The sequence below is a fragment of the Pungitius pungitius genome, chromosome 14 (assembly GCF_949316345.1).
Source record: "Pungitius pungitius chromosome 14, fPunPun2.1, whole genome shotgun sequence".
Taxonomy (NCBI): domain Eukaryota; kingdom Metazoa; phylum Chordata; class Actinopteri; order Perciformes; family Gasterosteidae; genus Pungitius; species Pungitius pungitius.
In genome coordinates, this window is record NC_084913.1 from 15,340,132 (window position 1) to 15,363,496 (window position 23,365).

The 23,365-nt window shown below is 44.7% G+C and overlaps 1 protein-coding gene across 1 annotated transcript in view; it reads left to right on the forward strand.

The window, feature by feature from the left end:
- The window catches only part of babam2 (BRISC and BRCA1 A complex member 2), a 58,402-nt gene extending 37,907 nt beyond the window's left edge, over nucleotides 1-20,495 (forward strand). Inside the window, exons 7-12 of the mRNA XM_037486059.2 lie at nucleotides 764-873; nucleotides 12,558-12,657; nucleotides 18,452-18,522; nucleotides 18,638-18,720; nucleotides 18,833-18,986; nucleotides 19,875-20,495. Coding sequence (XP_037341956.2) covers nucleotides 764-873; nucleotides 12,558-12,657; nucleotides 18,452-18,522; nucleotides 18,638-18,720; nucleotides 18,833-18,986; nucleotides 19,875-19,938 — 582 coding nt within the window. The 3' untranslated portion in view covers nucleotides 19,939-20,495. The remainder of the gene's footprint in view (nucleotides 1-763; nucleotides 874-12,557; nucleotides 12,658-18,451; nucleotides 18,523-18,637; nucleotides 18,721-18,832; nucleotides 18,987-19,874) is intronic.
- The last annotated feature ends 2,870 nt before the right edge of the window (nucleotides 20,496-23,365 follow it).

Here is a 23,365-nt window from a genome sequence, read left to right on the forward strand (position 1 = left end):
TCGTGTGTGGTGGTTAGCTTTCCTCTCACCACGGCATGGAGCAATTATAACAAATGGATGACTTCAAACCATCTGTAAGACATTTGATTAATGCCGCCGAGCCTCTGTCGGGAGAGAGAGCCCGGAATGGTACTTGATGTGGAATTGCACTAATGGCAGTGCCTGAGAAGTAGCCATGCTCGAGGAAAAACATCACAGAATGAGAAATTGGAACCTCGGAGAGACAGACGATGTTTGCAGCGAGCAGCTCCGGGTGGCCTCTGCATCCATCTCACACATGATTTGATTGGTGCTCCCAGTCATCATCTCAGCCACGTGGTGCAGCTGTTGAAGCTAATGTGGCATGAAACAAAACAGATGTTTCATCTGGTGTCTTTCCTCCTCTCTTCTCCATCTCCCTCCAGATTTTGGGACTTGCCCACACATTATAGTGTGCAATCCCCAAGGCCAGGTTTTAATCTGAATTCTTTCAGATGTCTGATCAAATAAGGCTTTCATTTAGAATGTGGATTTTCCCAAAGTTTGATATACTTTTATGAACTATAAAGATTCTCTAAATGCTGCCACGAAACCAAAAATGTCTGCTACCTAAATAGATTGTTTTATGTACTCATAACTACCGTTAAACTTTTAACCAAATCTGGAACCTAAAATAATCAGTTTGCCTCGACAAATCTGCGGTATTTGTCTCAGAGGAGGCATTGCCTGGTATAGAGGATGGTTTGACCAGGTAACATTACCGTCCTTGCTTTGTCTTTCTCAGGACACAGCGGTGGACCCTGGAGAGGACGTAGCTCTTCTCTCTGTGAGCTTTGAGGATGCTGAGGCCACCCAAGTCTTCCCCAAACTCTACCTCTCTCCCAGCATCGAACAGTAAGCTCACCACGTATGCAATGGATGTGTTTTCTGTTGGTCCTGCTGGTTAATTCAGTTTTCTCAGGGATCGCTCTTAGTGGGATTTTTACCATCTCCATCTGAACTGACTTTATTTTGCGCTGAAGTTACAAGAATATGTGTCCTGTGTCACTTTCTCCCTGAAATGAACACGTTTCGTTGTACAGTCATGATGAAAAAGTCCCAGACTACAGACGGCTCGGTAATAAGTGAATGCAATGTATTCAAGAGGCATGATTCCTTTTCCTCTATCATTTACAACAAAACTGTTAATCGATTCATCTTGAAAATAATCTGGCGACGAGTCTATGATTAAAATGGCCGGTATCCTCATTGTCCCATGCCCACAGTGTGAGGGAACAATACAGACCTGTGTTCTGTAGTAGACACCTGTAGAGCCACGTGGCGGGGGGGGGGGGCGGGAAAGCCCAAGGTAGACAACAAATTAATGCAAGTGTGCTGTGAATCTCTCGCCATGTTATGTCTTTGCCACAATCCCACATCCCAGTGTCTGTACTCATCAGTCTGTTCCTGGAAATACAACAAGGGAAGAACAAACAAAACAAAACAAAAAGAGCGGGATGGATGAAACACAGCGTCATGGCTCGGGATGACTGGGTGTCTGCAGACATCTGGGGTGTTAACAACAACAAAAGACGGAGTGTGTGTCTGTTTTTGCATGCACGCACACACGCAGACTTGTGTGGAATTTCTGTGGGCACTGTGAGTGGGTACTTCAGCAGTGCTTACTCTCTTTGTTTAAATCCACTTTTTTGAATCACAAATTGTGATGTGTGTGTGTGTGTGCGTGTGCTTGTGCTTGTGTCTGTGTTTGCTAATGAGTGTGTTAAGATGCATGCATGCTCGTGGGTATTTGAATAGGCTATAACACCACATCTATGTGTTTGGTGTGTGTGTGTGTGTGTGTGTGTGTGTGTGTGTGTGTGTGTGTGTGTGTGTGTGTGTTTGTGTGTGAGGGACAGAGCCAGGTATGGGCCCACTCTGACCTCAGGCCCCCCGGGTCTAGGCCTTCGTGCTCGGAATAATCTCAGGCTGATGTTTATTTACAAGCACACGCCCCGTCGCACAAGGTTAAGAGACCTCTGCTTCCCCCCACACCTCCACTACTACTTTCTCTCTCTCTCTCTCTCTCTCTCTCTCTCTCTCTCTCTCTCTGCCTCCCTCCCTCCTGTCTCCCCACGTTGCTATTTCATCCTTGTTTCACATGCTCTTCTCTGTTTTGTCCTCTTCTATCGCCTGCCATGTTATACAAAGGACATCCCTCTCTTTCTATTTCTCTTGCTCTCTTTTTCTCTCTGTCTCATATATGCAGTTGTCTCTCACACTCCAGCACAAACACTGAAGCAGATGTATGCATTGCCACACACACACACACACACACACACGCCTCCTCTCCAATATGTAAAGAATAAACTGTGTCTGAATCCTACAGTACATGATTCTGCTTTGAGAGCGACTGCTATAACTCCCTCGCAAAACTCAATGTTCTAACCTTGACGTAGCACAACCTCCGAGTTCTTTCACTTTATTGTTTCACTTCACGTCTCAAGTCACAATGTTTCCTTGGAAACCCAGCGGACACAGAGACTGCAAAGTGCCAGGGCGCGATTACAGGTCCTGATTTAAGAACAAATAAATTGGACTGCCGTCTGCTAGCTCTTTGTTTTGAGGACGCCCGGCCAGATTGAGGCGTCTCCAAAAAACACAGCAGGAATGTCTCTGTCTTGTGCGCATGTTCTGAAGTTACACTGTAGTTGTCAAACGAGATAGTAACCTGCTACGACAGCTCAGTGATGCACAATGGAACCTGGGGGAATTTTTTGATTATTAAATATGATATTGGAATGAAGCATTTTTTGGATAAAATACCACGTGCATAAGGCAGTGACTACAAAGGACTTCTTGAGCACTTGTACTGACATCCAGACTGACTGTGGCTGACACGTGCAGAGCGTGCACTGCCCCCCCCCCCCCCCCCTCCTGCACTGAACATCCATTTGGTTGAAGAGGCTTTCACCCAGAGTGCTGATGTGGTGGTCGGAAAAACTGCAGTCACCTTTTTGTTTTTGTTGTTTTTTTTAAACATGGCATATGTGTGTGAGGGAGACTGACCCCTCGCCATGCCGTAGCTCCAGACCAGAGCGACGCTGCTGCACCCCCACCCCAGTTGGCAGTTGCGTGAAGAGAACAGACAGAAGAAGGCTAAAGGCGTGTAGAAGTGGAGAGCGGATGGAGCGGGATGGTTGCCGGCAAAGCAGCACGCGGGGAGGTTGTGGGGGGGGGGGGGTAGTATGCTATAAACCCCCCACACACTCCACTCCTCATCTAAACCCCCCTCAAGAAAGCGCTCGAAAAATTGCAGAGGCTTAACCGCGCTGGAGCCAGGCGCTGGTTTCACCAGCCCTCTTCTCCTGTTGCCTCTTTTGTCTTGTGAGCTCTGTGCACATATGCATATCAAGGCCGGGCAGGGATACGCTGCGCTCTCATGCCTTTGTGCACCTTTTTTGTCAGCTGTGTGGGAGTGTGTTAATTCATGACCCAGGGCGGGGAAAAAAAATAAATAGAAATGTATGTCTTTTCCTTCGTCGTTGGAAAACAAAACCTCTTGCGCGTCGTGCATCTGCTGTGGCTGTTTAGCATGCGGATGCATGGCTGCAGATCTGCTCGCTGCGCGTCTCCGTCCTCGCTGACCCCCGTTAGTCCTCGGTTCACGGCCCGCCCGTTGTATCCACGCGGCTCCACTGAGGAGTGAACATCCTGTTGGATAGACGGCGACATTCAAGGGCTTCTACAAATGTTCATAGTGCCAGGATGAAATTCACATGAAGACGGCGTGGGGAATTGTTTAAATCACCTCTTACGAGATGTTGAAAGGAGCAGCAGCAGCTGCAGACAGCTCCAGAAATCGGTTATGCTCCTGTTTTATCTATGCTGTCATATCAACTTCATCTATTCAGCGTCCAAATGTTCTCAGGTTCCTGCGTCTCTCTAAATCAATTGTCTTTTTTATTTCTTGTCTTTTTCCTTTCTACTCCATCAGAGCACACATCTATTTGCCATATAGACTGAAGTGGAGTTGTATTTAAAGGCTGGGAAAGTAGTGGCACAACACCTCATTTGATTGGACGTTAACGCTGCTCTAGGGCCACGTGAAGCCCTTTGTTGTTTTTAGTCAACAAAGATTTCATTTGTTTTCGTGCTGAATGAAGTCTTTCAGGAGATCTATGAGCACGTCTCTTGATAAACACCAGGTTGAAAAGTGGTGAAAGTCTTCAAGACTCTGAAGAGACAAAGACACACCACCAAGTCATCAAACATGTGACACCTGAACAGACGTCTTGTCTTGCTCTTTTATGATTTTTGTTTGGGTTGACTCAAAGACAATGAGGGGTTGTCCTCCAAGTACTCTGAGTCGTTTATTCCATCCCTCCATCCTTACATGCCCCATCCTCCATCCTTCAATCCCTCCATCCTTCTACTGCTCTGTCCTTCAAACCCTCCATCCTTCCATCGTCCCTCCTCCTTCTCTGCCGTCTTGTCTGCCTTTTTTTTATTCTGCCCCCCACACTTTCAGATGTCTGCCGCCCGTCTATCTTCTCCATCCTTCTCCGTTTTTATTTTTTTTCCATCACTCGCTCTCCTCGGCTGATCCCTCTGGCTGATCCTCAAAGGGAACCGAGAGAGTGAGTGGGACTTAAAAGAGAAAGAAGAGCCGCGCTCTACCCAGCGAGGTCGTCCCTCGCTCCACTGAAACGCAGCGAGGAGAGGAAGGGAGGAGAGGAAGAAAAAAGACGACAACACACGGGAGAAGAGAGCTTTTCCCTCACTGTGCTTCTCTCTTTCCCGCACCTCTCTTCTCTTTCATCGCTCACCGAGTTGTTTGATATCTCACTTTTACTCTACTCGGATCTGGGGGCTCTGAACGCAAACTTGTAACCCCCCCTGAGCTACAGCCTTCTACCTCTATTTCTATTCCCTCTTCCTCTCCATTTCTTGCTTTCTCCATTATTCCCTCTTTATTGTTGATTGTCTTCAAACAGACCGCAGCTGAAATGTTACCAAGGGGAGAAAAAAATACTTTTTTTTGTTGTTGCAGAAAACGATTGATTAGCAGAAGTCAAATCACGGTTTCTTCTGCCGGTTTACAGATTCACCTGCTTAAGATTCAGTGTTTGTTTGTTATATAACATTTTACAGGGCCGCCTAGAAGGAAATGTACTGTGAAAGCCATGGTGGTACGCTGCCTAGCTCCTGCAGTTTTTTCTCCTCGCTCGTTTAAACTTGCTGTTAAGTGTTAAATAGATTTAGACAATGCATAAATGTTAACATCGGAGGAGGCGGTAGATTCTGTTGTCGAGCCAAATCATGTATTTTTCAACTGTTGTTGCAGTGGAGGCCCAAACAAAAAGGAAGACTTGAGTATGGCAGAGAAACAGAATAGTTATGAGACAGGGCACTAGAGGGGTCACGGGTATCAAGCGGGTTGGGATTTTATTAACTTGGCTTTAATACCAAGGAGACAAGTGCAATTACAGATACGAATAGTAAGCGGTTTGGGTAGAGATGGTGCAGAATGCAGTTCAAATGTATCCATCCCTGAGGAATATATTTTTTACATAAATCTCACACAAGACATCAAAGTGTTTCTGCTGAGCTAACAAAGACAAGCGTGTCATTCTTTGGCAATAATGTCCTTACTTTAAATTTAAGCTGGAATCTTAACTAAACTAATTATGAAGCTTTATTAACTTACACCAAACCAACTCATACAAACAACAAACAGTAGGGCTTTTTAAAAAGACAAATAAAACATGGTATATAATGCGGTTAAAAACATTTCAATCTCTTAAGTTTGTCAATAATTGATTAGGGATTTAATTAGGGAGGAAAGGCCTCGCCGATTTAAAGCCGCCAAAAGCAAGCCGGCATCTGGTCTACAGATGTGTCCATGTGCAAAGGACAGCAACACACCTTCCTATGCAACACGGCTAATGGGGACGTCCCATCGTCCCATGAAGATTTACATTATATCTGAAGAAAGTTGTAACAAAAATCAATGTCACATAAAGCAAAACCCCCCCCCTAATTCTCACCCACCTCACAAGAGAGCGTCGCTGTTTGTCCTGTTGTTCAACCGCTGAAATCCTCGCTCTGACCCGGCTGTAATTAAGAAGCTGCTGGCAGAATGTCATAATTAGGGTTTAATCTTTGCCCTTTATTTTGTTACTTCATTTGGGTAATTCAAAATATATTTGTCCACGTAAAACTCATCACTAACAACACATTCACATTCCTTTTTAATCGTGTCACCCTTTTTTACGTTTGTTTGAAACCGTCTCCTCAGCCGCTACGCAACCAGACTCAGCGCGCTTTTCAGTCTCGCCTTTGCACCTTGTTTACCTGATTGTGCGATGCCCATGAGACGAGTTAGATGCATCTCTCCTTCCCCCAGAAAACCTGCTGCATGGCATAAAAGAATCGAGTGGGCACCGTCTCTGCCCCCAAACCAGATTTAGGAGCCCAGAAAAATCAACACAGAGAGACAGTTTTAGGCTGCGGTGCGCTAATGTTTGTGTATCTGCATTTGCCTGTAGGTGCCTGTGTGTGTGTGTGTGTGTGTGTGTGTGTGGGTACATGCCTGCCTGCCCGATGTGTGTGAGTACGTGTGGGTGTACAGTTTGTGTGTCCCTTCTCCGGGGTCTGTTGAGGTGTTTTACAGACTTTTGCATTTTCGATCAGATTCTGTTCAAGGTTCCGCGGAACGTCTCGTCACAGTGGAGAAATTGTCTGTCTGATGAAATTAATTCACCACAAAACCCACTCAGCAGTCTTAAGAATATCGTTGCAGACATTATCTCAGCAGCTCAAAGCACGCTGCCACTTCTTGCCTTCCTCTTGTTCTCCAAGAACACCTCTTTGTTGTGTGGTTTTGTTCCTGTGGTTCCGCTCTCTTGAGGATTGAGGATGTCCCTGAAATGTGGGGCGCCTCCAATCCCAAGCCGTTAGTGCACGCCGTGTCTTTGTGCGTGACACCCTCATTTGAAGTCCAGTCCAGACATTTTGCAGGATTACACGTACAGAAATCTGTTACGCTAATGTGCAGGCATAAACTTGGTCAACAAGAAAAAAATCATCACATGTGAATAGCATCAAACGTATACTATAAAAGCAAAATACAGAATTAAAACCAGTGCACAAGTAATTCAAAATCAATTACTATACAGAGAAATGTATAAAAAGAGATTAGACGTTTCTTGGCCATCATGAAGATTCAAGCTAACAATGTCCCTCTTCCTATAGCTAGCTACTCTGCTGATGAGTTGCTAAACACTAGCTTAGCATATTCAGGCATTCCCCCTTTGATCCGTGGAGGAGAGCAAGTGGACTGGGCCTTAAAGTCACATATGAAACCCGTCCTTGGGGCAAAAAGGGTTGGGGATCGCTGATTTGAAGTATTAGTAGAATAAAGTATAATTGGCAGATGTTTAACATTAGCACCATATATCCTATATGGTCAGTTCAAGTTCAGCTTTTTCCCACCGTTGCCCGACCTAATCATATTATACGATTGTGTGTAATGGCTGAGGCCTGGGGCTCATATTGATCTGGTTGCATTCAAATAGAGGACGAATATAGAATCCGAGACAAAATTCATCACTTTTATTGGAGGATGGTCACCTCTCAACAGAAAGGTTACTGACTTCCACCGCCACAGGCAACGGACGCTTTCTCCAGTCCCAGGGGAAGAATAGGATGTTATTTAGTCCAACGAGTCAACAAGCGCAGTCGAACGCGGCCCTCCGAGGAACCTCCCAGGCTTTAGGAAAGGAAGAAGGCAATAAAAATGGAAATGTTGCTGCTTTGAAACCACATTTGAATAACAGTTCTTCTTAGCCTCATCTTTCACTTTGATAGTGAATCATGTCTGCCCTCTTTTCCAATTGAGACTTTATCTGCTCACCCGCCGTCACTGTCATGCACACCCTCTCTCTCTCTCTCTCTCTCTCTCTCTCTCTCTCTCTTTCACACACTCACACACACACACACACACTCGTAGGTTCAAAACACAAATAAACAAACTGTGCTTCGTCACCATCCACCTGAGTCACGGAGTATAATCTCTTTGGTTGATGAAGTCACAGGCAGCCCTGTCACTTTACTGCATTAGCGTGTTTGTGCGTGCGAGTGTGTTAACAGGCAGGCATGTCCCACTGTCTACTGTAAATAGGTCCTACAGTGGGTCACATTGGCTGTGTAAGGCTGCATGTCTGTATGGTGACTCCGGTGTGTGTGTGGGTAGAGTCGATGTCACCGGTGGAGACTGAAGCGAGGACTCTTCGGGGTGCCACTCGAAAAATAAAACGCCATTATGTCTGGATGGTGAGCCCACCCACAGGAAGCTCAATTCGAAGCCAATTAAAAGCTCACACTGGCCTGAGAACATTAAAAATAGAGACGCAGTACAATTTCAGGAAAATGCTTCACTTTAGATTTTGATACTGGATAGGAATATGTATTTGCATGGACACGGACTCCCTGTCAAACCTTTTCTTCACATTTTACCTCGAGCACATCACTGTGGTGAGTGATCTGCCAGCCCTCTGTCTGGTTGAAGGGGAACATTCTTTCTCCACCAGCTAGTTTGTACCACTTGGACCTCAAAAGGCGAATGCTTTGCATTCAGCGGCTCTTCTGCATGCGGCTGGCATTTAGCCCCAAAATCCGAGTTTAGACCCGGCACTGCACCAGTCCGCTGTGAGCTCTGACGTTGGGGATTACACCAGATGATTCCGAGCTGACCACCCCTTTTTTCTTTATTAACAGGGACTGTAAGTTTGCAATACCAGTAGTACAAGGGAAATGCTGCCCCCAATGTGGTGCAGCACATGGACAGATGATACAGAGTTAACAAACGTGTTGTTGAATGTTGAATTTACCAGATAAGAAGTGTCTAACAGAATAAATGCCTTTTCATTGTTGTTTTTACATCCCCCCCCAACCCCCCCATGCATAAGTTATGCTGCCTAATTTAATTCTTCTTGACCTTGAGATAAGTGCAGCTACTTAAATGTCAGATTCTTCCTTTTTGCTCCATGCAAGTGCAATTTATACAGCTTCCTGCATTAAGGCGGGGCTCATGTTTGAGAAATGTACCATACTTTCAATTCTATTTTAGAACAGGTGGGATCTGAGCTAGGTCGATCCTCAGGGGGTTTAGAGTACGTCAGCTTCAGAAAAATAAATTCTACTTTGAAAAAAAGAAAGTTTTCAGACTATCACGTCAATTTGTAAAGTGACATATTCCACTTCTTTGCAAGTAGAGAAGCTGTAAGTAGATTATTGTCACCAGCTCTGGATGTGACCCTCTGCACAGGGGTTGACTCTATGGTCTAAATTAGCTTGAGCTGAGAGTTAACCATCCGCTACCTACTTAAGTTGAACACAACTAAGTAAAAGTTTATTGCAAGTTTTATGCCAAGGACTGCGTTGAATATGTTCTGCTCTAACAATGATTTGTCTAACCTGAATTATCCAGACAACTGTAACTGCCATTGTACAGCTATTCACGTTTTTTGTGTTTTTTTACATTGATTTTGTCCTCTAATTTTACTCTTTTTCCACAATGTTTATTTTAAGCCAAGTTGGCTCTCACTTTGATATTAATTATTCTGGCAGAAAAAATGGTTGAATAGATGCAAAGTGAATGGGTTTTCAGTGGGTCTACATCCTTAGGCCACAGTCAGCAGGAACTGGATTTGGACTCTTTGATAAAGTTAGTGAGTGTCTGATGTTGGTAAGTATATGAGGTCGGTGTTATGTTAGCCTCCATTCAATTGAGAGTTCAAGGGGGGAAAAAAACATGGAAATCCAAAATGTATCATATTCTGTTCACCTGAGTGCCATTAACACATCTATTTTCTTTCCCTTGTTTGCATTTCCATCTGAATGATATGGAGCTATTCTTAGACATGTGGGAGGATAGATGGGCATCACATTTTGAAAGGTTCTCTACTCTTTGCTGCAAGCCATTTTCAGTTGACCATTTGTTGCTGCACAGCAAATGCACAAGCTATTACTAATGATGTGCACAAAGCCTACTGTAGATGGTGGCTTTGGAGTTCTGAAGAGAATGATTTCGACAATGAAAATGGATTCATGACAGTCTGTATTGCATCTATATGAATGAGACCAGCTGTTTATCTCCTTCAGTTAAATACACCTCCTAGGCCAGGCAACACTATGAGTCAGGTGGCTATTGACCTTTTCCTCAACTCTGGTGAGACGTCATTTCCCCATAAACAGTAGTGTTTTTTGGAAATGATGACAGGTTGATTTCGCAATTCACTCCACCTCCCTATTTCTCACATTTCTTTGGAATTTCTTTAATTATGCAATAGAAAAACATTATCCCACACAGTAAAAAGCATTGTCAAATACAGTTGAAACATTATCACATACAGTAAAGAACATGTACTGTAAAAACATGATTACACAGTAAAAAACATACACAATTAAAACATTAAACACAGTAAAAAACATCCTACACAGTAAAAACATTTTCAGAAACCAATGGATAATATTTTGATACACCATTGGAGAAAAAAAGCAATTTATTTGTGACTGAGGAGTGAAATGATGATGATGATGATGATGAAGAGCTGTGGACTTGCGACCCATCTGCTCTGTCGACTCGAATTGAAGGCAAGCTGCCCATAACTTTTGAGAAATGTCTTTCGAAATGTCTGCCAATCATTCATGAATAATTGATTACAGAATGGATTCTCTGAATGTCTCCAACTAATGCACACTAGAATAACATGGAGAAAACTCCAAAATTATATTCAATAAATTATAAAACCAAATATATTAGCAATCCACATATATGATTTGTTTAGTAGTTTCAAGCATATTGTCTATATTTCCCCTCAAAAGCTTGTGAAAATGATTCTGCACACCGTAATTAATTATGCGCCGGTTTTATTTAATAGAATTTCTTATCCACGGAAACCATGCACACTGAGTGCAATGCGCTGTATTGTTGTGTTTGTTCTGAAAAGGAGTTCAACAAGGCAAAGCTCAATCAATTACAGGGGTGCAATGGATAGCACTGGTCCTCACACTGGGCTAATAAATGACAGACATTAGCAAGAAGCTGTCGTTCAGGTGCCTACAGCACCATCCCTATCATCCTGTGTGCATCCTTTGTGTTACCACCCTTAAATTCTTTCTTCTCCTCTCTTCACCTTTGATGAATGATCCAATCAAACCAGCTCATCGGATTACTTTTGCATTCACGGTGACTTTAAACATGAGAAATTAAACCTGTTTTAAAAACTATAATGATAGAGCAGTTTTGCTGTCAGTGTGTAAATAGTTACACAACGTAAGGTCGTTCTTATCTTTTCAGTTTGCAACAATTTCAGGTGGAGTACAAATTCTAATGTTGCTTTCTAACCTTCTATGAATCTTCATTTTTCTGACCTTGTAAAATGATTGCCATGCGTTTGGATTCACGGATAGCACTACACTGCAAGAAATATGAATATGTTATAAAAATATGACGTTGAACTTAACTTTTAACTTTAAACTGAAACTTCTGCTGAATAGTTGGATTAGACTCTTCTCAAGCTGCTTCATTCCTTGTGCTTTGTGGTGCTTGATTTCATTAGTTTCTCTTAAAATGTCTTCTTCAGGGTCGTCCTGGTTGTAATTGCACCAAGCAGATAAATTTGTGATTAATGATTCCAAAATATAAACCTGGACCTCAAATAACCCCAATTGAAAAACGAGTGGTGGGTTTTTCCTACTATGCTTGGTGTAGAAACTTCTTAGACTTTTGGATGATGGATTGGTTTGTGACTCACTGGTGTTACATTTTACCTTTGCAGCCTTTCTGCTAAAGCTTAAGCATGAGGGGCTGCATCTCAACATACCTGATCTTCGACATTTGACATAATGTTGCATAATGTGGTCGATTCACATTCAACATTACAATAGCGTCGCAGCATGTCCGAATGCCCTCCGACTGTCCGGCTATAATGAAGAATTAAATAAAAATAGAAAGCAGCGGAAGAAACCCTCCGCCGTGTGTCTTTAAATGAGCATTAAAAGCTAATAAGCGGTTCCTTGAGACCTTTAACTCATCCTCAGGGTATTCCCTCTGTTTTATTTGCCCCAGATCTGAAAAAAAATGAGGGAGTGACTACTTTGGTTGGTTAGTCACTAGGGAGCTGCAGCAGATTTCCTGATTAAACAAGCGTGCACTAATCACTAATGGAGCTGTGCTGCAGGATGGAATCAGGAGGCTGTCAAAAGAAGAACTGGATGAGTGAAGGAGAATGAGGAGGATTCCACCGGCTCGAGCCACTCCTGCTATGTTTTTAATTCCCTAACCTCTGTAGTTGGCTGCCGACTAGCAGATTCGGTCATGGTTTATGTTTAGATGCATTTTCAAAAATGCAGCACGACAAACAAGCTTTGTGTTGTTCTATAATGGCCCAGACAACGAGGTAGCAACTGCATGTGATGAGGATATGAATTTATGGTTGAAATGCACTTATTGTAAGTCACTTTGGATAAAAGCGTCAGCTAAATGACATGTAATGAATATGTGCGCTTCTGTCTTCTTCTTTTTCAATCAGTGCTTTGGGCGGCTCCTCGGCACTTCATATCCCAGCATTCCCCAGCGGAGGATGCCTAATTGACTATGTCCCCCAAGTGTGCCAGTTACTCAACAACAAGGTAACGCTGTATGACATAACTCATTTTACCTTTACATAGCATGGGGGCGCCGTCTGTATGTCATTTCAAATTATTTTAAGGTTTTTACTGAAGCCCCACTACTGGAGCCTGTGGTTGTCACTTTATTTTCTTGGAACTAAAGTCCCACTGGTGGAGTCTGAGCTGACGGAGCTACGTGACTTCATCGGTTTCGGGCAGAATCCAAGCAGACGGCACCGCTGACCACTCGCCCTGCTGATGGTCTGGTTTACTTATGTCTGTAGGTCACAATGAGGGATTTGCGTTGAGTACGGACTGTTTTGTAATCAGTTAAAAGTTCCTCGTAGTAACTTTAACGTGTGTGACAGGTTTGGGAATCATTTATTTGTGTGTCCACTGAAGGATGTCTTTTGTCAAGCTGGGTGTGTGTGTGTGTCTTTGTGTGTGCGCTAACATGTGCATGGGCACTCATGCACATATGTCTGGCATCTGCCGACGTGGGCGTGCTGGCCAACCTCCATAGGCTGTCTGAGCGCTCCTTGGACTCTGCAGGTTGACAGGTAGATATGCAGTGTAGACATTATGTGATGCCATTCCCCTGGGGAGAAATGCCCATCCCCCTACACACATCTCACACACACATACCTTCCATCTCCTGTTCCTGGACTCTGACCAGCATACTCAAGGTGCCCAGAACACTCGTGTCCCAGATTGACCCCCGTGTGTCCGGGTGCTTAGGTTCAGCAGTATGACGACCCCTCCCTTCGCCTCCCTGAAAGAGTCACGGAGGCCGCGGCCTGCATTTGGAACGGCATGTTGCAGAGCAGCGTCACCCGCAGATAAGGGCAGCGTGACACAAGCAGGAGGGCTCCAGCTCCTCACAGTATCACCACTAACCCGACCCAGGCCTTGTTTTGGACTTGATCCAAATACTGGTAGCCACTGCAGATTGTTGTGTAATAGTTGAGGTCATGACAGATTTAATAAAAAAAACGATCACAAATTCGTAACATGATTATATTCAGCCAAATATTTTGCTTTAGTTCTTTTATTTAAAATGGGGAGTTTGTTTCCATGGTGTTGAAAGGCTGTAGAAGCTTTGATGGTTAAAAAACATTAAATTATAAATTTATACATTTAATAATTGTAATAAATGTCCAAATTGAGTGGAAGAAGACACTTAATCAGAAATGCAAAACAACCTTGAGCTTCTTTCTATCTCTTGTTGCCCATAAGAAGACGACTTCATTATTGTATTTTTCTGGAGAAGAAGACTTGCTGTGCAGTCATTTTGCTCTTTAAAAACCATCAATTATTCCCTCCCACGCACTCCAGATGCTTTGATTGTATTGACACAACTTGTCTGCAGCGCACTGGGCTCACAGCTGTGGCTCTGCCGAGGATTGTGCGGAGTGATGTTGGCAGCACCTGGCGCCTGCATCATTAAAGAATTACTCACAAATATCGGCTCCAGGACCTTTCTCAGCCATTGCCTACAGTACGTACATACAAGACATGGAAGTAGTTGCTTTCAATCAATCAATGGCCTATGAGAGAGATTAATTCAAGTTTGCGTCCTCAGCTTCCTTGTTACTGCGTGTGCTCGAGGTCATTAATGGCGTCTGTGCCATAAGCGATATTTATATCTCGCGCTGTACATAATAACCTGTATGTCCGCCATCTTGCATTGGTGATTTGGTCAGTTGGGGCCAAAATCTCCACATTAGTGATCAGAGGGCAGGGGTGTCGTGGGGGGGTCTAGCCCATCATTGCCGCAGCTTTCTCAAAAGCATTGCCATCCATTGCCTGTTATCTCCTCACTCACCAGTTTCACTCACCGGTCGGCGTAGTGGTGACACTACAGTGCATTGCCGGCCCTCAGCCAGAGACACAGCAGAAGGAGGGGGGGCAGTCGTTTGCTGAGCCCAGATAAACACTTGAAGCGGCAGTGCCCCTGAGACAAAGCTGAGGTGGTGCAGCCGTCTGCGTGCGTTACAGCGAGAGGCGGCTGGCAGTCTAAGCGGGGAGTTAGAGGCAGCAACGCTCACAGATCCGCATCCAACCAACGTTCACACGGGAGGTTGTCTGTGAAAAGGGGCTATTTCCCGTCATTATCCACACAAAGTTTCTAAGGGCAACCCGCCCGCCAAAGTAATGCACAACACATGAATAATTGGGCCGAGTGATTTCCAGAAAGCTGAGTGGTGGAGACGAGACACCATGACACATCATGATATTTACCAGCAACACGGTTTACTTCCACCTCGTGAGGCTCGTTTGTGTTGGACCTGGGACCGATTCAGCATGATGGCGTCTCACCCGCACCAGGTGCAGTCACAAAACTTATCCTACAGATGTGTAGGATGATCCGAATCCAAACCAAGGCCTCTCTGCTGGTGAGGCCAGTTTCACTTTGTTCCAAATAAGCAGATAATGTGTAGAATTGCTCAGATTGGATCAGATAGACTCAACTTAACTGCCATTATGCTGGGACAACGATATGTGAGGTGCACAGAATCAACTCTAACATTCAGAATAAAGTGTAGAATAGATGGTGAGGGGAGGATATTAACACGCTGGTCATGTCAGCAGGATATCAATTCTTTAAAATGCAGCTTTCACTCTTCATGAAATGAAAGCCGGGGGCGGTGCGAATGCTTATGTGAAAGAGAGAGAAGACGACGAGAGATTTCTCAATAACACAACAGGAAGCACTTCCGGCTTTATTGCATCACAACCCCCCCCCCCCCCCCACACACACACACACACACACACACACACACAGACGATAATGGGCGAGTGGGCGAGGGAGTCGTGGTTCGGAGGCGGGTTTGAATACCTGCAGAGCGAGATCACCTGCCTTGCATCACTCAAACCTCTATGCAGCCAATAGAGACCTGGCTGCAGGTGGGGGTGGGAGTCCTTTCTCAGCATGAGTGTGAAAGTTCAGTGATCCACGATTCCCGTGAAACACACTCACACACACACACACACACACACACACACACACACACACACTAACGTACCAGATAAAACAGCATTTTTAGTATTTATGGGCCTGCAGCTTTTGAGAAAGCTCAATTGCCGCCTCCACTGTCCCATGTAAACACAAGTGTCTGTTTAACAGCTCTACAAGACCCACCTTCCTCAGACACACACGTGCACACACACAGGCACGCACACAACTGTGTGGATCAGAGATTACTACCTCTTTCTTAAAATGCCCTCATTCATACATGGCTGATGATTAATCACACCATGCAGTACCCGTGGGTCTTCAGCTTTATTCATTGTGTGTGCACTCCTCAGATAAAAACTGACTTTAATCATGCAATATGCTGTAGATGTGCCGATATATCACACGGTTCTTCTCTTCATCCCCTGGTAGCATTTGCTTTTTCCAGAAGTTAACCCTTTTCCAAATGATTGTGGTATTTGAAATTGGATCAAAAAATAATGTTAGCAAGTTGAAAACATAACTTTTTGTCTACTTTTACTTGTTGTAGGTGCTTCCCTTTCTGTGCTTGGTTTTAGCAACTTGAGACAAAAGAATAAAGTCAAGAGGCCACGTGTACGCCTGGATTGGCTCTCGAGTGGCCAGTTTAGTTTTGCCCTCCATGTGCACATACGTATGATGGTGTACATCTTGTCCTGTTACCTTCTGGTGAGTGAGGGTCAGCTCCGGCTCAGGATGAGCCTGCTACATGAGTTTGCACATCGCTCTTTGCTACCAGGAAAAAATGAAATGAAGTGAGCCCTGAGCTTCCCCTCTTTGGACGCAAAGAGGATTCTTCATCACACCTGTCCACACACGCTAAACACGTCAGTTAGAGAGCAACCGGTTCTCGTGCTGGAGAGTTCGTGGCTTTTTATTGTAGAGATGAAATGGCTCCACCTGTTTCCACTCGCTCTTTTCTAAATACGGCTTTTGTGTGTAGCGGTGATGCCGTCGCTGATCACTATCAGCTGCGTCCGGGGTTACTCTCTGGGGCAAAGGGCTGCGCTGCTTCTGCAGTCGCTATCAGGCCTAAAGAAAGCATCCGAGGGTCTGAGCGCCAGCAAAGCTACGCTGCCAAGCAAAGAGCATATTGCTGCTGCTGTGCTATTTGCAAAGTAGGTGATGGGAGACTGCAACTGATAAAGTCCACATACAGTTTGTCTCTGTCACATGGTCTCACGTTTTGAGGAAGGCTTTGAGCAACTCGTTGGTCAGTTCAGTCAAAAGATAATCATGGTTATTTTTCCCCTCTGCCACTATGTTCTACCTTTGGCAACCTGGTTATTGCATTCAGATGCAAATGATTCAAAAAGGCAAATGTCTGCGCCTTAATATCATTATGTATGTAGCGATTGCAAGTGATGCACTGTCCATGTTGCTTTCAGCGGCCACAATCCATTCCCCTCAAACCCCCCATCAGTGGGCTAAGACAACCTTTTATGATAAATACATTGAAACCAACTGAATGTACAGGTTCCATGTAAAACCCTCGAGTTGAATGGAGGAACGTTCCGACAGCGATTGACAGACTCTGTGGAAGAGCTTCTTCCTCCAGATTTGGGCCGTCAAGCGGTAAGCTTGATTCTGTGACATTTAAATTCACCCGTTCATAGATTTTGTGCCTCCTTCGGCTCTGCGCAGTCTGCTTCTAGAGTGAAAGCAACATTCAAAAGAAAGTTCAGCTCTCTTAAGCTCTCGAGATGCCAACGATTTGTTTACCTTCTGGGTGGGCTCTTTAATGGGTAGAGTTCTGCCTCTGAAGGCCTGATTCAGGGCAAGACGGACCAGGAACCATGCATACAGCACATGTGAAGGGGGGGTAAAAGAGGCAATGTAACTACAATATTGCTGTTCATTGAACAGAGTATGTATAGGGCTGTCTTTTTAATTGACTCTTTGGGTGAGAATTAACTTCTTTTCTTTTAAGGTAGAGTTTTAAATGATTAAAGTATTACTAAGATAATAGAAATGATCCAATCACATCTGTGGGGAGGTGAGTACACTCCAAACTTCTAGTAGAGTTTCCATCGCTGTTTCACAGCTAAGAAAGAGACGTTCTTGTTGGGTGTCAAACGCGCTAATACGATTTGGTTTTCCTCAGGTTTGCCGTTTGACTTCCATGCAACATGATACATTATAGGACTATGATAACATGACCCGTAATCGACAAAACCAACAATGGCCTGTATTCAGAACGCACTGCGGGCAACCTGTTGAAAAGAAATGGATGTATTGTGGACAGACCTTTGGCACTTATTGATACTATGACGTCAGCTCAGTTGTGGGTGTGCCACGGTGGACTTCTCAGTGTACCGTGGTGTTGGGATCTGAGCTTTAGAGCTAGTGTGAAACTGCATTTCTGATTCTGCATCCCCTGAATTATTGATAATCACAAACGTATTTCACAAAATAAATAAATAACAGGTCACCACTCTAAAAAGGGACTAATACTTTATGGCTTAATTTAATATTTGTAATAATTAACACATGGTAGAAAATGCTTAATGTGTGCAACATCTCGTATTATCCCCAAAAACAGCTGCAACAAGTTAAAGACACAAGTAATGGCCAACACATTGTTTCATCTTAATGTTTAGTGCCCTTATTCCACAATTGAATGAAACTAAAACACGTTTACTCCAGATTTATTCCGAGACTATTTTGACACATGGAACTGTGTCTCAAAGGAGTCTTCTGGCTCCCAGCTTGTGATGCATGGGCCTAAAGGCCCCCAAATGCAGCTCCGCGGGGTCAGCTTTTGGGGCTTGCAGTTGCCTTTCCCTTTGTTTGCTAAAGCTGCCACTTTGCTCCCTCCAGGTGCAATATGTCATCCAAGGCTATCACAAGAGGAGAGAGTACATCGCCGCCTTCCTCAGCCACTTTGGAATGTGAGTGGACAGGAGAGGAGCACATTGTCATCTCAAGTGGTCACAGCATTCGACACCATCCCTGACGTTTTACAAGAAAGTGACCTGTGTGTGTGTGTGTGTGTGTGTGTTGCAGGGGCGTGGTGGAGTATGATGCCGAGGGATTCACAAAACTCACTCTTTTACTGATGTGGAAGGACTTTTGCTTCTTAGTCCACGGTAGGAAAGCCAAAAGGTCTGTTGCTGTTCTTGCTGGAATCACAAGCAGATGGGCTCAACTTCTTCTTTTACTCCTCCCACCTCCCCCTCTTTGTCCCTCTGCTCCTCTTAGTGGACCTCCCGCTGTACTTCCCGAGGGACCAGCCCACCCTCACCTTCCAGTCCGTGTACCACTTCACCAGCAGCGGGCAGCTGTATTCTCAGGTGCAGAAGTCGTATCCCTACAGCCCTCGCTGGGACGGCAATGAGATGGCAAAGAGGGCAAAGTGAGTTTGGGAATTCACTGCGTTCAAATGACACAGTGGATATCTAAAAACTAAAAAGCAACAGAATGCTTTTCCACACAATGACATTTATCATGATGAATATCCTATATGAGCTGCTTTAGATCTTTGATGCAATACGATCATATTGTCTGGACTGCACTGCACACAGATGTGATCCCTCCTTCAATAAATGAGTCGATCTATAGGTGTCAGCAGCAGCCCAGGAAGGGTGTGCTTTGTGCATGGCAAAGGTTAATGACTGCTCTAAATATGTGGGGGATTGAAATGTGTGACCTCCTGTATTTAACTACAATAACTATATTTTTGTAACTTAATTGATGAAAAACATGTCTTTCAGAGAAAGCAATGGAACCTCATCAAGCTGTTCGGATAAACTAATGGAAAACGGTTTTCAAAACTTTAAATACAGGAAAACAAAGTTTATTGGCTCATTTTTAGAAACTTACAAGACATTTTCTTACAAGGCAATAAGAACAGAAGCTGATCCAGCTACTAACCAACAAATCTAACCAACAGAATATATGAACGGGATCTAACACTCTGCAAAAGTATGCATCGTTCCCAAAATGAACTTTTAGCTTTGTGTAATCTGACACGAACGAACAAACACACCCAAACCTGAACGCACCACCTGTGGCTAAATACCTTGTGTCGTTTGATTGTGTTTCTCCTGTTTCCCTCCACAGCGGTAACGTGTAGACAGTGGCATGCACACGTAACTGTAACGAGTAAACACATTCTGCCTTTTATCTGCACTCTTGGTACATGCAGGGACCCACTGGATGCGTGAGATGCTTTGATGTCGTTTAAACAAAATTATTGTTGCATTTTTTATGTTTCATTTGCTGTTTTCTCTCTCTCACTCAGGGCGTACTTCAAGGGCTTCATCCCTCAGTTCCAAGAGGGAGCCTTTGCCAACGGGAAACTCTAGTACCCGCGAGCCTAATGACATGCCTGGAGGGTGTATGCGAGTGTGTGTTTTGTGTTGTGTACCTGTGTGCACAGAATTATCTGTGGAAATGTACTGTACATGGACAGCACAGTGACAATGTTTTGCACACAGCTTCTGTGGAATAGTTGCCTCTCATTACTCTGGTTTTATTTCAGTTATGGTGTGAAGTCACTTTGGTGTAGCAGACACTTGCCACACAATTTAATGGGATCGGGCTGAAATGATGTGAATTTTGTCGAGAACTTCTTCAATCCACAGCTGCCTCGCTGTGAAAGATATTTGATGGAATGTAAACTATTGACTACATGTTAATCACAAAGAGCTGTTGCGACAAGGCCAAAATGTCATTGTTTACCGTTTGTTTGTTTGTTTTGTCATATTTAGCTCCACTGTTGATGTAGAAATGTTCTTTAAATGCCTCTATGCTCCATGTGACCGTTCAAAGCCCTGTGAAGTCTATTCCTGACAGCTGGACGGACAGTTCTGTAAATGTTTAGTCCAAATTTCTATCCATTAAAGAATTCTGTTTCCCCAGACGGCGTGCGTGATGTTTTTGTATTTTGTCTCCACGGTTTGTTTGTTGTGTTGGAATTTATTATTCGAGCAAATCAAAAAAAAAAAATTAGTTGTTAGTGGGCCCTTGTTTTGAACTCAAAAGGGTGTGATCTCCTTTTTCCATTCAGACTGTAGCAGTTGACATCCTAAGGGATGTTAAAAAGAAAAAGTTAAAAGAAAAAAGCTATAGTAGGCAATATATTTTTGAAATCTTGTAGAAATCAACTGCACAGTCGATGGCATCGGGCGCGTTTAGAATCAGCAATTATTCACCATGTCTGCTCCAAATTTCAGATATTTATGGCAAACCACAAAACTCATCAGGATTCTTTGTTGGGAAACCCTTGTTGTTTGTTTCTCTTATAGATGTTAAAATATGTTACCTGCTTGTATAACAAATATTCATCTTTGTGTGGACAAAAACAGAAACATCTTTTTCGATTAAACACTGATTTTAAACCCTTTCTAGCAGAACAGATGATCTTCGTACTTGTGAGCTGCCCTTCAAATGTTTAAGGTGTACTTTCATGTGTCGTATCTGCAGTGCATTTACAAACCCTCGGGATTCTGTTCTCTTCACAGGCCCCTAATGCGCTTGTGTAATAAGGAGCCAAAGCACACAATGTGTGTGTGTGTGTGTGTGTGTGTGTGCGTGCACGTGTCCGTCCGTGCACACACACACACACACGCCCATGCATGGATGTGCGCATGCATGCGCTTGCTTGTTTTCATCATTAAATATGAGGGTCATAGTTATGGGGTCCTTTCCGGCCCGAGGCGCAGCCCTTTGCTATATTTATTGTTGGTAATGCAGCAACTGTCACGTTTAATTGAGAACTATAGGGTGAATGTATTTGGGGCATTTTAATAGCATCAAGGCCCCTAATAAAAAACATCTTTTTTTTTAAAGCAGGATTCTTTTCCTCTTTTCCGCGGCCCGGCTCCACGGGCCTTGCTCTAACCTTCCCCGACCTGCTTTCAAAACGTCTCAGTTGTCAGCCGAGGGACAGTCCGCTCTTCAGTCCTGGAGGGGGGGGGGGGGGGTTCAGAGAAGGAGTAGCATCTTTAACGAGCATGAGCAGGGGCCAGCTTTAACTCCCGCCATGGATGCTCCACAGCGGTGACCTTTGGATGAGGGGTGAAGCTCAGCCCGCCGAATCGACAATTACTTGGTTTACAACGAGCGATCGAGTCCGTTGGTTTCAAAAGGTTCTGGCTTAAACCAATACGGGCCGTGACATCGCACTGTGTAGTGAGCCAAAAAGTTCCCTCAGGGGTTGACGCTGACCCAAGTTGACATAAGCCCTTTGAATAACTTGTAAACAATCCCCCCCCCCAAAGTGGCTTTAAACTGTGTCGGCGTGGCGACGCCCCATTCACACTCGGTTAGCCTCTCGCCTCAAAAGTGTCTGCGCCTAAACACGGCTCACCTTTACACGCTTATAAGCACCTTAGCGTGGATTTATGTGTAATGATCCTGTGGAGGTGCTGCTCAAGGTACGTTTTGAAGACGCGCCTCTACAGTGCAGAGGTCTGCCAACCCTCCGAGCTAATGCTCCGAAATCCACTAATCCGCCCGTCTTTAAGAGATCTCAACGGCAGTCGGGTGGAATAATTAAAGGGTGGAATAATTAGTTTGGAAAAATGTGGACGACAGATGATGAAATTGATGGAAGAGGATTCAGGTTTTTTTTATGCGGTCACGCTTTGCTGGACCGGGACTCGATTTCAGGATGGGCTGAAGACTACAAAGATCATTCCCCCCTCCGGAGGATGAGAGGGGCGATGGAGTGGTGTTTGGACCTGATGTTTCTACTCCGCTGTGTAGCTCGGGGTGAGAAGAATGTCGTCTTCAGCCACGTCCTCGCCGGTGGCCACCGGACAGCTAGCCAAGTAATGAGCGACCAATGGGTGCCAGCAGCCTTGATGCTACCAGAGGAGGCAGGTGTCCTCAGCACCGATATTAGCTCTGGATTAACGTTAACCGCTGGGCTGACAGCCCTAAAAAAGCAGCTGGCTCGGAGGCAGCAAGGCCCCCCCCCCCCCCCCCGAGACTGACAAGTGTGTGAAACAGGATCACTTCAGAGCTCAGCAACGAGCGCCTCTTCCTGGGCCACAACCCACTTACCCCACCCACCCTGGAGTCAGCTCCTGGCATCCGTTCGCCTCAGAAGTTGGCAACTTTTGAAGAGTGAAGGGAATCGCACGTGGAGATGTGCTGGGGGTGGATGCAGGGAAGCGTGCGCGGAGAGACGACAGCTGAGAGAGAGGGAAAGTTGAAATTGAAAACCCTGAATCATCACCTTGCGATCGGAGAGAGGGTAAACAGCCGGGGCAGAGGATGAGGATGAGGTCATCAGAAGGAGCAACCAAAAGGCCTGAATGTGTCAGGGCACGATGAAGGCCTTATTCCAGAGTGTTTACTGTCCTCTCCTGTCCCTGCAGCCCAATCAGCACGTCTGACATCCTCGCTTTTTACATTTCAGCCTCCTGACTGAACATATTACCCAACAGTTGGGCCAGTGAAATAGAAGGGAGGCCGAATCACAAACTTTAGTGACTCTGGGGGTACTTTGTGTTTTAGCCTGTATTTACAAATTCAGAGTGACATATGAGAAGTTTGTCCTTGTCATTGCATGAGGAGTGTGTGTGTGTGTGTGTGTGTGTGAGGAGTGGATTTCTGAGGCTATGCGGCGTTTGTGATGCAGCGTAGGGTTTGTTGATGCGAGCCATCTTGAGGATGTTGGAGCTGAGAGGCTTAACTAATTTTGGAAAGAGAGCAGGAGGAGGAGGTGGAGTGCGGAGGGGGGGGGGGGGGATTTTGTGCCTTTTGTTGTAGCCTGTTTGATCT